Source organism: Mangifera indica, chromosome 4, assembly GCF_011075055.1.
Source record: "Mangifera indica cultivar Alphonso chromosome 4, CATAS_Mindica_2.1, whole genome shotgun sequence".
NCBI lineage: Eukaryota > Viridiplantae > Streptophyta > Magnoliopsida > Sapindales > Anacardiaceae > Mangifera > Mangifera indica.
Window position 1 is genome coordinate 18,999,344 of NC_058140.1, and position 14,511 is coordinate 19,013,854.

At 33.0% G+C, this 14,511-nt stretch overlaps 2 protein-coding genes, 1 non-coding gene and 1 pseudogene across 3 annotated transcripts; 1 reads left to right on the forward strand and 3 right to left on the reverse strand.

Annotated features, from left to right (window-relative positions):
* Positions 1–3,037: 3,037 nt before the first annotated feature.
* Positions 3,038–6,205, reverse strand: LOC123214367 (annotated as a pseudogene).
* A 191-nt stretch (positions 6,206–6,396) lies between these two features.
* TRNAA-UGC lies at positions 6,397–6,469 on the reverse strand. The gene has a single exon. It is a non-coding gene; the product is annotated as a tRNA-Ala (tRNA).
* Positions 6,470–7,535: 1,066 nt separating this feature from the next.
* On the forward strand, positions 7,536–10,241 carry LOC123214911 (14-3-3-like protein GF14 iota). Its single transcript, XM_044634936.1, has 7 exons — positions 7,536–7,704; positions 8,098–8,404; positions 8,803–8,890; positions 9,015–9,124; positions 9,234–9,382; positions 9,810–9,865; positions 9,947–10,241. Exons 1-7 carry the CDS (start codon positions 7,632–7,634, stop codon positions 9,950–9,952), a joined length of 789 nt encoding a protein of 262 aa, XP_044490871.1. The 5' UTR covers positions 7,536–7,631; the 3' UTR covers positions 9,953–10,241.
* An 879-nt stretch (positions 10,242–11,120) lies between these two features.
* LOC123214913 lies at positions 11,121–13,659 on the reverse strand. The gene is made up of 5 exons (XM_044634937.1): positions 13,441–13,659; positions 13,049–13,121; positions 11,904–11,955; positions 11,723–11,792; positions 11,121–11,472 (listed from the first exon to the last, which is right to left on the reverse strand). The coding sequence occupies exons 1-5, from the start codon at positions 13,540–13,542 to the stop codon at positions 11,389–11,391; spliced, it is 381 nt and encodes a 126-aa protein (XP_044490872.1). The 5' UTR covers positions 13,543–13,659; the 3' UTR covers positions 11,121–11,388.
* Positions 13,660–14,511: the final 852 nt, after the last annotated feature.

Sequence of the window (14,511 nt, forward strand, 5' to 3'; positions counted from 1 at the left end):
TCTGTAACCATTTTCCTCAAACCCTTTGATTTAATTACTTGAATATGGACAAAGGGTTGACGATGTGAAGCATCATAACGTTCAGTTTCTTCATCCTCCATTATCCCACCTCCACCATACAAAATTCAGTAATAAATAAATAAATGATGAAGATTTCAAGAGATGAGAAGAACTAGTTTGGAATCTCTTCCCCTTTTGCAATCAATGTCATGCAACAGTTGAAGGAGACTGAAAAAAGAAGGCTAGAAATAATAAAACCACTCAACAAATCAAAACCCCACCTCATGACAGCTGAACATTACTTGGGCTTGGGTTCAAAACAATCATGCAACCCCTGGGGTTTACCATCTTCGAAAGAAACCCCCCGATGTTCAAGAAATAACAAATGTTTCCCCGTTTGCAACTCCTTAAACTTAATGATAGGATAAGTAAAATTTTATATATAAATAAATATTATTAATTTATCTATATAAATTAAAATAATAATACATTATCAACATACTTAACCACACCAATGGTTAGATAAATATGATTTTATTTCCGAATAATAATACTTTATATATATTAACATATACAAAGGACTAACGTATTATCATACGATTATGTGATTTTAAAAATAAAATAAATAATTATATCACTCAATTATATAATCATATGTCACTTGTTAGTGTGTATCTATTAGTATATGAAAATTACCCTTATATGAAATCTTATATTTTTTATGACTTACTTTTTAATTTCATTGTTTACTCTAAGGGTCGATTTGAATCAAACCAACTCAATTTGAATTGGCATTCGATTGATTGAGATGAATTTAGTTGAAATTTTAGTTTGATAATTTAGTTCAAATCCTTTATGAAAAAATTATTTATCTTGTTTATGACACTATTTATCTACCAACACCATTAATTATCTTATTAGTAACCTCTAATGACATCTCTAACCAATTCAAATAAACTCAAACTCAAACTCGAATTAATTATTTAAAATTTAAATCAAACTCGAATCAATCTATGTTCGAATTCAACTCAGTTTGAATCTAATTTTAGTTTACTCATTTTGGGGGGAAGCAAGAGCCATCACCATCTCTTTTCTAAACTTTTTATATTTTAAGTTTATCATATCAAAACAAAAATAAACCACTTGTTGAGAGCTACTTGTCAACTTCTATACAACAAAATTGGTATATAATTCAGATGGGATTTCTATTAGTATACGAGGTTTCAATTTTATATTCAAATTTGGTACGCTTTGTGGACAATAACCATTTGTGGACACATCATCTTATCATATTCTTAATCATAATTATAATTTAATTAATTATAGTATTATTGCGGCAGATAGTTTCCAAAGTCCAATTGAATAGTTATTTTCCATGATTGATTGAAACCCACCAATTTTAAGGCAATGACGACTAGCTTTAATTGCTAGAATTAATTGGAATCTTAACTCTCTCAAGTTCACATTTGTATGTGGAAATTTTTTACTTATTCTGTTCAATGATTGAACTTGAACCAATAATGCATTTCAATTTGTGAATGAAAACAACGTTTAACGTATTAGGTATGACCACCAATTTCGTTAGTCATGCCTTTTTTTTTTCCCCTACCAATGCCGTATGGGAATCTCCCCCTTACAATTTCTCTTCTCCTCTTTCTATATTTTGACAAATACCCAGTTGCCATTTTTGCCTGTTTATTCTTGGATGTAGAAGAGGCCAAAACGAATGGAATAAAAGAAGAGGTATGAGATAAACAAGTACTGGGAATTTGGAGTTCTTTCTTCTAATAGCATAATTTTCTTGAAGATAATCTGAACAAAAGAAAGAAAGTTGACAGACAACTTTATTATCATAGAGTTCCTAGATTCCATCCCTCTTTGAAGCTCTGGATGTAATTACGTGTTTAGTTTTGAATCTCAATTATAAAGCCTGATTGATTGACAGAAATGTCATCAATGGAACAATAGAACAATAGACAGACATGATAATTTACAAAACAAGAAAGGCAAATAATAATATTCAAAGTTTGGTCATTTTAATTGTCTTGTCTAGTGGGTGTCCAATGGGTGTCTAGAGTCTACCATTTAAAGTGTTTTTTGCATGGTCAAAAACAAAATTAAAATAACAATTCGAGCGACGGTATATACAATTTTACTCCTTGACTCATTAGATTAAACGGGTAAAATTAAAATCTCAAATAATATCAAAATTTTCCCCATCTCCAAATCCTACAATTAGGTTGGGTCTTCTCAATACTGAAAGTACACAAAACAAAGCATATATTAGTTTACCTAAGACTAACAAACAAAGACTAACATATACTTACTAATTTTTTGGACATTGAGTAAAATAAAATTTAGAAGTTCTATTATTTATAATGTTAATTTTTACTAAATATAATAATAATCATCTATTATGTAATATTTTTTATAATAAAATTTTACCTAAAACAATCGTATCCTTACAACATGAAGGTTTGTTAGCCGGAAAAATGTTGAGAATTTGGTAAGGGGTATATTATTTACAATACATATGAGTAATATTATGAGTACCCTTTTTAGGTATATACTTATGTATGTTATCATATGATTAGATGTTATTTTATATTTAATTTAAAATCACATAATCACATGATGACACATATATGTATCCAAATAGATAAGTATAGTTTTATTGACAATGAATACACATCAACATTCCACACAAGCATATCATCCTTGCGTGTAAAGTAACAGGTAATTTAGATAGGTGTGAAAATCCCCAAAGCAGCACACACACAACCAAACAAAAGGGATACTAGAGTACACATCATAAAACTTAAAATTTCAACTTGAAAGCCCGATATTATACTGGGAAATAAATTGGTTCTGAAAATCTGTCAAAATTTTTCTGCTTGTCATTTGGCCTTCGTTATGCAATCTAACTCTGATGAATGTCACCTATTAAATCCATTTGATCAACAAAATGAAGAAAACAAAGCTATTCACCTAGGTTTACAGCTTCCCAACTTTTGTGCATAAAAAATTCAGAATGAGCTGAAGCTAATACGGTCATCAAAATATAAATACTGACATGCATCATAGATTGTCAAATACATGACCATAGGTTCCCTGTTTTAAAAAAGAAGAAAGAAAGTAGAAAACAAAAGACCAACAAGAAAAGGCAACTCCATGCAAATATTTATTGAACTGTAAACTAATCTCAACATTCTTGTAACTCAAACTCCAGGTTATGAGCCAAGCATATAAGTTCCCAAATGTATCACAAGTCCAAGGAATCCATAAGAACATGTCTTGAAACTAGATTAGTTGAGAAAACTTCATATGGAAACTTAGAAGAGTGACTTACAGATGTCCATCCAAGCATAAAGCAAAGTTGCTGCCACCATCAAGTCCAGAAATTCGCTCATACATATATAATAATATCTATTGGCTTCTATATAAACAAATAAGACATGACATAAGGTTATACAATGTAGATGACCTTTTTTAATCCCTTATCATGGATTAGTTAGTTTTATGATTCTGTTACATGGAAGAATTTCCATTCTATTGTCACAATGGGTAATAAAAACCGACACACAAATATTTAAATAGTAACCCTAACCAGCATTATGTACCCTGACTCCTGTGTACCCTAAAAAATAAGAAATAACTAGCTAAATCTTCGTCCAGCTTCACAAATATGTTAGACTGCCTTTCCAAAAGGCTGTACACTGAATAATAGGATCCAGATTGGATGAAGTGTCAACAAAAAAGTGGGTGCCTGACAAGTTTTCAAAGTGCAAAAGATGGCATGGAAACCATTGACATCTTAGAGAACTATCCAAGACAAGTGGCCACATCTTCTCAATAGTTGTGATCAAGCCAGCAGCCAAATATTTGAGTTCCACAAACTACCAAAATGGTAAAAATGGAGTAATTTGAGGGTTCTGCTTAACCAACTAAACATTTTCCCTAATGCAGTATTTGTTTACTAACCTTTAGAGAAAGAACATGATGCAAATAATTAAACGGAAATTCTTACCTGTAGGAAGCATGTATCACAGTGAATACAAATGTTTGGTTTGTACCCTATCACCAAAATAAGAAAATAAAGTTATAAAATTTGACAAGATTATAATTTAACCATAGATGTATTATATAATCGACTCAAACTTGAGAGCATACTAACATACTTGATATTTTACTTTTTGGGTGAGTTTCAAGGGGCACTCTAGCATCCCACCAAACACAGCACCTTCACTCTTTCTCATGTTCCTCTGAGCCAGGTCATAGAACTTGGGCCATACTCAGCCCACTGAGATATTATTCTATGAAAATCAACAGTTTACATAATTGAGGTCAGACATCCCAAATTCACTTGAAAACATGAAAGCTTCACCACAACTAAACTACCAAATATCACCACAAGTACAACTTCCATTTAAAAATCTATGGTATCTATTAACATCTCTAACAATGATCTCCCTCTCCACCACTCTACTAACATACTTAAAACACTCATGGCAGTCCCTGCAAATCCTTAAATTCTTTACAATCCTCAATGCCTTCTCTGGCGGTGATCCACTTACCAACCCAAATGCCATTGCCAGTCTCTCACTGTAATACCAAAGTCCTTCCTTTCTCTCCTTCTCTTCAACATTATGCAACATCTCATCCCATATTGGCACATATCCCAACTTCTCACACTCTTCCATCAACTCTTCTAGCTCTGTGTAAATATCTTCAACTCTCTCATGCCTTTTATCACCTGCCAAGAACACATGAACTTTCCCTTTCAATTCAATCCAACTCCTCCCACCTTCCTTCTTCACTTTCCAGTCCTTCATCCTCTTCCTAACTTTTGCAACCTCATCCTACCGTCCTGCACTTGACAACACATTAACTGTAATTACATAAGCAGAGTCATCATACGGGTCTAATTCTAATAATTTCTAAGCTATTTTCCAAGCCATGTCAGTTGCGCCATGTATGACACAAGAAGATAACAATGCCCTCCACACTGCTGCATCCGGCTCAAATGGCATTGTCACTGCAATCCTCTCTGCATCCTCCAATCTTCCAGCTCTTCCCGCTGCACCCATTAAGCACGTGCAGTGTTCTAACCTCGGCTCTAAAGCATATTCAACTCTCATTCTCTCCATCCATTTCCCACTCTCAAAATACAGACCTGCATTACAAAGAGCAGATAAAACCGCCAAAAAACTATATTCATCTGGGACAAAACCTCTTGAATTCAGTAAATGAAAAAGTTCAAGTACTGAATTTTTATCTCCTTGTTGTGCATAGCCAGACATCATAGCATTCCACACAACAATATTTAATACACTCAAATTTTCATTCAAACCCTTCTTGCATCGAACCATGCCCAGATTTTCCATACCCATCAATCAAAGCGGTGCCCACAATCACATTCTTGTCTAAACCCACAACAACGGCATGCCCATGAACGAGAGAGGGGGCCTAGAGGAAGGGTAAGAGAAAACGGATACGAATTCGTTTCCTTTATCGGAAGTTGAACGGAGAACAATGCAGCCGTCGGATTTAGTTCCCCACCGCTCCGATGAGTAAATCCAGTCACCCTCGTCCTCCACACGACGGCGTAAGGCCCTGCAAAAGCGCCTGATAATCCATTTCCAGCTCCGCCCAGCTCTGTACCACATCACCACAGTCCCTAATCCCAAAATTCAACAGGAAAGCTTAAACTCTAACTGGTTGTCTTTTTAAAAAAATCATGGGCCTTAAACCCTACTAAATACAAATTAAATTTAAACTAGGGCCTTAAACCCTAATTTAAAGTTTTACTGAATCTAAAAATAACCAACAATTAAAATTTGTCCGAGATACTACGCTACTTAGGGATACTTCTCTAGAAATACATGACCTTCATTGACAAGCCCATTTCCTATGAAACCCAAAATGATTTGAGTTCCAGAATTATGAAGTTACAAAATATTTGTTTCGGAGAAGAATTATCAAACATGTTTAAATATTATCAATATTTATTTGGAAAAATAGTTTAAATATATCTACCTATTGCTCTTTTGGCTGCAGAGGGGTGGGAGTCAAGTTTCTCTGTGTGTGAGGTCAGGTAAATGCCTCTGATAACTGTTGAATGCTTTTGTAAATTTGTACTTTCTAAAAGGATCTGAGGGGTGCTTTTGCTGGTTTTTGGCGGTTTTAACGGCTTTTTGTGATACATCTTTGCATTTTGAGGGTGGGAAACGGATGGCACGCACTTCGTTTCTCAATCACATAGGAAGGCTAAACCCATTTGGAATGAAGCCCATCCCCCGACCACTGAAAATTATAAGCAGATACAATGAAGGCCAAGCCCATTTAGTGAAGTCCATCCCACAGCAGCACTGAAGATTAAAAAAGGCAACTAGACAATGGAGATGCAGGGGATCGAACCCTGTACCTCTCGCATGCAAAGCGAGCGCTCTACCATTTGAGCTACATCCCCATTTGAGAGATCCTTATCTGTGCATATAATGATTTAAGATCCAACTTCGAGAGAGAAGTATAATCGAAGCAACGGAGGGCATTCTTCCATTGGATATTGTATCGTTTATAGTTATACTCAATCCTTTGTTGGTTTTTTTTTTTGATCAATTCGGTGCATATTTCTCATTATCAATAATAAACATAAATTTGGCCAAACAGAGTTCCCACCAAAGGTTTGATGAAACAACAAATTCCCACCATTATATTTAAAAAAGCCAAAATTTTCCCCTGTCATCCACTTTTGTTACAAATTATATTTGGTTTTTTTTTAAATAATTGTTTTCTTTTCTTATTAAAATTATAAAACTATCATCAATGCTTAATATAAATGTTAAATATTATTTTATAATTTTAAAATTTTATTTTGATTTTTAAAAGTTTTCATAAGTCTAATTAACTTTAAAATGTTGTGTTTTTATTTAGTTTTTGAAAGTATAATTGTCATATTTGAAATTATCAAAAGGTATATTGAAATTTTAAAATTCTGAAAACATCTCAAACTTTATATTAATTTTCAAGAAACCCCTCTAAAATTTCATTACCACCCTTAACTAATTCAAAAATTACAACACTCCCAAACATACTTTTGAAAAATAAAAATATAATATAAAAATCTATGCAAAATAAAATTATTTTCTTTTCACTTACCAAATTTATTATCAAAAGATAATGAATGAAGATTTAATTTTTTTTAACTTAAAATATGAGAATTCATTTTTTCGCAAATCTTATGTGGGTAATATATGTTGGCCATAAATTTAAATCGTACAAAAATGACATTTCAGCCCTTCCGACAGAAGCGACTGAACACAAATCCAAGTCCAAGCAAAAGAAATCTAAACAAAAAACAACACAAAAATAAGGAATAAGTACCCTTCCAAAAAATAAAAAACACACACAAAATCACCGTGTAGCGCGCTCCATCTTCTAAAGCAAACCCTCCCCATCCAACGGTCGAGATCCGGTCTTTGCTTCCCTCAACTTGCTCGATCTTTAACACCCTCCCCGTAAAAACCCCCGCTAACTACCCTTCTACCAGTTCCACGTTTTAGTTTTAAACTTTTTTATTCTCTGTATTTTAAATTTATTTTTTTCTCTCTGATCTCTCCCGAGTAATCACAATGTCCACGACGGAACAGAGAGAGACTCATGTTTACATGGCCAAGCTCGCCGAGCAGGCCGAGAGATATGAAGGTTTCGTTTTCGTGCATTCATAGCTTTCAATGTTTGACTGAGGTTTTGTAATTGCATTCTCATTTATCTCGTTTAAAATGCTTATTACGGATGAACAATGGTATAAATCGACAATGGATATGATTGTTAACAGTTTTCATTCGTATAATCAGCTTAATAGATTCAGATTATTCATTTCATTCAGTAATTTAGTTTTCTTGAATGAGCAATGATTTCAATCGACAATGCGTATTGTTAATGATATGTTGTGATACTAATTTTGTTTGTTAATGATTCTTGAGATTATTTCAATTGTTGTGAATCTGTTGTCATGTAATGTAATTGGTGTGGATGGCCTGGGAAATTTACTCCTGACGAAGATTACGATTGATAGCTCTCTTTGAAATGGTGCAGAAATGGTAGAGAGTATGAAAAAAGTTGCAAAACTAGGTGTTGAGCTGACTGTGGAGGAGAGGAATCTCCTTTCTGTGGGGTACAAAAATGTTATTGGAGCGCGAAGAGCTTCGTGGCGCATTATGTCATCAATCGAGCAGAAAGAAGAGTCCAAGGGAAATGAGCACAATGTGAAAATGATTAAGGACTACCGCCACAAGGTAGAGGAGGAGCTTTGCAATATTTGTGGTGATATTTTGAGTATCATAGACACCCACCTCATCCCTTCTTCCACCTCTGGAGAAGCCACAGTTTTCTACTGCAAGATGTGAGTAATCTTGCCCTTAGGATATATTTGTTTCGGTCAGGAGGAATTTACTATAACTGTCTTGATCATTTAATGTTTCATATTGCAAATTTGTTATTTTGTCTTATTTGATACAGTTCGGAATATATTCAAAAAGGTAGCATGAAAGAAAATACCTTTGTTGGTATGACAATAAGTTTTTCCTGCCTGTTGCACTTTTAGTGGACATGTAAGTTGCAAGCGCTTTAATCACGATTCTGGCCTGCTGAAGCGACATAAATTATCTGGCCCTCCTCTTGCATGATTACATCCTCTTTATGTATGCTAACTTCGTTATACATGTGCTCGTAGAATTATGCTCAGGTGTAAATAATTTCACATATTCTTAGAACTGTAATTTATAATCACGCTCGAATCAGGAAAGGTGACTACTACCGCTACCTTGCTGAGTTCAAGACAGACCAGGAAAGAAAAGAGTCAGCTGAGCAATCTTTGAAGGGCTATGAGGCATGTCCATTTGACATCTACTTCATACAAAAAAGTGCAAAATTAACACATACTCATCTAGCATTCTTTACTTTTATATTTCGTTAATGTTTCCTCTTATTGTTTTTTTTTTTCCCACTTATAGGCTGCTTCTGCAATTGCAAGCAAAGATCTTCCTTCAACTCACCCAATCCGTCTTGGCCTTGCTCTTAACTTCTCTGTATTCTACTATGAGATAATGAACTCGCCCGAGAGGTATTTAATTTGAAGTATTGCAATTTGAAGTTATGGAGCTCTTTTTTGTTCTAGTTTTGCTTGATCATTTGATTACCTTTTATAACTTCTTTTAATTCAAAACTTGCAGGGCCTGCCATTTGGCAAAACAAGCCTTTGATGAGGCCATTGCAGAGTTGGACACCTTAAGTGAAGAATCATACAAGGACAGCACCCTGATTATGCAGCTTTTGAGAGATAACCTTACCCTCTGGACATCTGATTTACCTGAAGATGGAGGTACTGTATATGTTGTAAATTGAAGTTCCAAGCTTAGATTTAGTGGGATTGCATAGCTGAAGAAAATAGGTAATTCTGAAATTGATTTTAAGACCCCGAAATGCATAGTGCATCTTAAATGATTTTGCAAGTATTACACGGTTGGTATAGGAACCAAACATCTCCATTTTACATAATCTAAATTGTAGCTCAGTATTTACTTCATTGAGGTTTGATTTAAAGAAGTCATAACACATATACACATACAGGTAGGAACTAATTTTCCTTTTTTCGGTTGGTCTTAATTAATAGTATCTTAGTGGTAAATTTGGGTTCTATCTCATTGAGTTCGATAAAACTCTAGAATGTCCGGTTAGTTTCAACCAATGTGCACAAATTGAAATGCCCTCCTAAAGCTCCATCTGAGACATAAAATGGATATTTGCAGGTGAAGATAACCAGAAAGCCGAAGAATCCAAACCCGCTGCTCCCACAGAAGTTGAGGTAAGTATTTATGTGATTCTTTTTGCTACGGTAACCGATTCTTTTGCCTTTGCTGCCACTCAACATTGTCCTGTTTTGCAGAATTGATGGGTAAGCTGGGAGCTACACTCGGCAATTAGAATTTTAACAACTTTGTGGAAGCATCTTGGTTTCAGCTTTTTTCTCAGAAGTGGATTGCATAGAAAAATTTAGACACTTATGATGCCTACTTATCCTTTTGAGTCTTACCTAAGTCAGATTATAAGTTTTGATCACTTGTTCTGCCTTTTCCTCTTGTCTTCTGATTTATTTTTCTTGTTTCCCTTTAAGATTCTCGTCAAAAATATTGGATTACAATTCTTATTCTTTTTATATATCACTTCTCATAGTATTACAATTTCTGTACGTCCTGATTGCTGCTGGAAGGCCATGAAGACATTCCGTAGCAGGTGATTCAATTTTACGTTAAACCAACCTTTAGTTGACGTTAATTCCTAAATCCTGATCCAATTCGTGAATGGACATGTCGAAAGAACACCGCAATTTTAAAGCTTGCGGATCTTTCATTAAATGGCACCACACCAAATTGGTATCACTACATGTGCAAATAATATAATTGTAATTTTATTTTTAATTTAAAATCACTTGATTATATAATAATATATTATTATTTATACATAAATTTATATTTATTATTTGTATATATAATTTTATTGTACCAAATTATTAAATGCAATTGCAAAGAATTTCATTTATGGGATATTTAGATCGAGAGTATAAAATAAAAATTACTCAACATTACTTTATGTATTAAACATTTAAATATTATCAAAATAATTATAATTTTATTATAATTATATTATTATGTATAAATTTTTAGAGCCAAATATCTTTATTTTTAATTAATATAACAAATAATATAAAAAATATTTTAAAATAATTATACAAAAAAAAATACATTAATAAAATAATATATTAATATTTTTTTATTATCTATAATCGAATAAAATAATTATTTATATTTAATTATAAAATACAATAATAATTTATATCCAATAATCTTAAAAATATTCTACCTTTGTAAATTTTTATTTTATTTTAAATAAAATATTATTTAAATCAAACACACCCCTTAAACTATGCTGGGTTTTATGTTTTTCCTGATTTGGAATTTTCGCAGCTTCTCAAGAAACTAAGATTTATTATTATTTTTTTTTTTTTGGACAGCTGGTATAAAAAATTACAAGGATCATTTAATTGTGGATACATCAAAGCGTTGAGAGAAATGTTAAAATTTCCTCTACCACACTGATTCAAAGTCATGTACAAAAGACAAAAGAAAAAGTATTCCTTCTCTCCCTATAATTTCCTGTATACATTTCAAGATAAGTGAAAAATTAGTTCGCAAGGGTGTTGTTCACACTCTAAAACTGTTGACTTGAATAGATGAATCATCATCTTGATAATGTTTCTGACCACGAGCTATGAGCAAGACAAGAACCAAAAGCTCATATATGCATATATCTACACCAAAAATTGTTTCACTATTCTTCCTTGTCAAAGTAACTTTGTGGCAAGTTAAAATCTTCCTCATGACTCAGTATTTCCATCTCTTCATCATCCGGTTTCTGAATATAGAAAGATGAGCAAGATCAGCAAGTGCAGACATAAACCAAAATTTAGTTTTCTTCCTCTCTTATATATATCCAAATCCTTTCATGTGTCGACTGTATTTTTGAACATGCAACTGATTTAATAACAATAAAGTGCATGTACACACTTGCATCAAAACTTTAGTCAACCCCCCACAATAAGTAGGATAAAAAACCCTTGTTAATGGGAAAACAAGCAAACACATAACAAAAATTAAATATATACCAGCATTTCTAGGTTGTAGAATCGATCGATCAACTGCAAAACCTCGTCAGGGGAAAAGTGGCGGTCAAATCTGGGATTATGAGTTAGCAAAGTATAGAAGTAAGGGAAAATGAAGATTTACTAGAACCTTTGAACTAAAACCTAGCAATTAAGAAGGAAGCACAAGTGTGAGGACAACTACCTTCTGCGCAGGAATTCCATTAGACCATAAAGGACAAAGTGGTGATGCATACCTGCTTGATAAAAACTTTGTTGAGGAAAGTTATGCTTTTATAAACAGATAGCTCAAGATCAAAAATAGATGTTTGTCTTAATTGTCTAATGACCTGAGCATCAACTGCAAGGTGCAACCTTTCTTCAGTGCTGATTATAGTTCACTTTAACATGGCAGGGACTCTCACATTACAAATTATTACTTTATCAAGTTTTAAATAGGTAACTTGTAGTCACAGATTTAAGTCTGTGAAAATTAAGGCTTGGAATTTTCAGCCAAGCCCAATACAAATAAGCTTCTTTGGAGTTGTTTATGAGTGCTCTTTTGAGTTATCTCATTAATTTGAATCTAATAATTGCTTCCAAAAAGGAAAGACATTGAACAGCTTGAGCATCAGCTATATTGTAAAATGCTGCAAAGGAAGTAATTAAGTAGCATGTTCTACTTACAGATAAGACAAGCATTTGGTTAGAAATTTCGTTACAGTAAACACCTGTGTGCACACACACATATATAATGACACAAGTTTTCACTATACACACACACACATATATATACATGTGTGAATATATATAGGGAGGGTACCGCATCCCCACTTTTTTACACGTATAATGACACAAGTTTTAGGCCATTGGATTTAGCACTTTGGATGGTTGAGATCCAATACAATTGCATGGTCAATGCACTTAGAAATAATATAATTTAAATTCAATCACAACCATTCCAATACTTTAATCTAACAGCTGAAAACTGTGTCCAATTTTGTGTTAAAAAAGGGGCTCCTGATCCGAACATGCATGTATATTACACACACACACATACATTTTCAGGTAGATAACAAAAGGATATCACTAAATGTTACATATTTGGAGACGGTGAGTCTGAAGAAGGTATTGGTTTTAAAAGCATCCTACTAAAACTATATACTTTGAATGAGTTAAGCAGCATGTCAAACACGAAACACTTGCAATTCAAAACAAAAATGAAGGCCATCTAGCATCCTACTTTTATACTAAACCCATTTTTATATTTCCTCCGGAAACCAAGCTAACAAATTTGAAACCCATATGAAAAACAAAGAATGTTTTACATAAATTATCGGGTGAACCTGCCTCGAAGCTTGACTGGAGGGTAAATTTCAAGAGCTTCCAACAGCCTAAGCTCCAATTCAACCTGTGATTGTTCCTACATAATCATTAAAATAACATATTACCACAATCAATCTACTTGAGAAATGAGAATAATAACACAAAGGGGAATTTATGAAAAATAAACATCCTCAATTACTTTTTCATATATAATCAATTTTGACTCGATTTGACTAAAACACCCCACAAATGATAACTGACACTCAAATACACGGCCCAGCAAGTAGGGCTAAAAAAGATATTCAATAAAGAATCGTTAGACGTGCAATAATCTTTCAGAGTTGAGTTGCTTTTTCAGAAAAAAAAAAAAGGTTGTTTGAGAAAGTAGCGAATAACAATAACAGAAAGAGAGAGACCTTGGGGAGAGAGGAAGCAGAGGAAGGAGGAGCTTTGCATGGAGAGTGAACCGACATGCCTTCTTGTTCTTCTTCTTTCTCCTTCTCTTTATCTTTCTCCATACCCACCGTGCAGCCACGGACTTTTGCTCTTCAAAATTTTGTTGAGGTAAAATTTTCCCGATTTTTCAGATTCTACCCAGAATTGAGAAATGAAATGGAAGAAACAAGGCAATTTCTCGGGTTGGGTTTTACTTTCAGACTCTGAATTATCAGGCTTGTGATGTTGGACTACAACAAACGGGCTCACCACGACTTGGGCAGAGCCCGGCAATTTAATCCATATAAAAATTTATTTATTATAAAAAAAATTCTAGTTTACTTCACAGATATTAATTAAAATTGATAATAATTTTTTTGTCTAAACCTTTTTAGATATACGTATAATAGTTTTACTTTTATAAGTAAATTTAATTTTAATTTCAATAATACCCTTTCGGTTAATTACGTCTCTTTCGATTAATTATGTTGAATTTGACATAATTTATTTCAAATATTTGATAAGTTTTGATTCGAAGATTCAGTGAGTTATGTTTTAAGGATTCAAAACATATTTCAATATTGATAAATTTTTATTGAAATACAAATAGGAATGAAAAGATTAGTATAAGCAAGGAAATAGTGAATACAAATAGGTGGTGCGTAGAATACGTAAAAGGTATGTAGGGTGAGTAACGGGTATATAGAGCATGTAAAGTGCGTAAGGTGTATAAGAATTATATATAATATATAAATATAAAAAGTACCAAACAGAGAGTGCATAAGGGTACACGCACTTTATACACCCCCCTATATATATATATATATAATTATTGTTTATATATATTATATTAAATATATATTATATAATTATGTATATATATGGGGGAGCATAAGGTGCGAAAGTGTGCGCACCCTTACACACCTTGTTTATTTTTTTTATATTTATATATTATATATAATTCTTACGCATTTTTTACATACCTTACGCACTTTATGTATTATATGCACTACCTATTTGCACTAACCATTTTTCTTACTTATATTAATTTT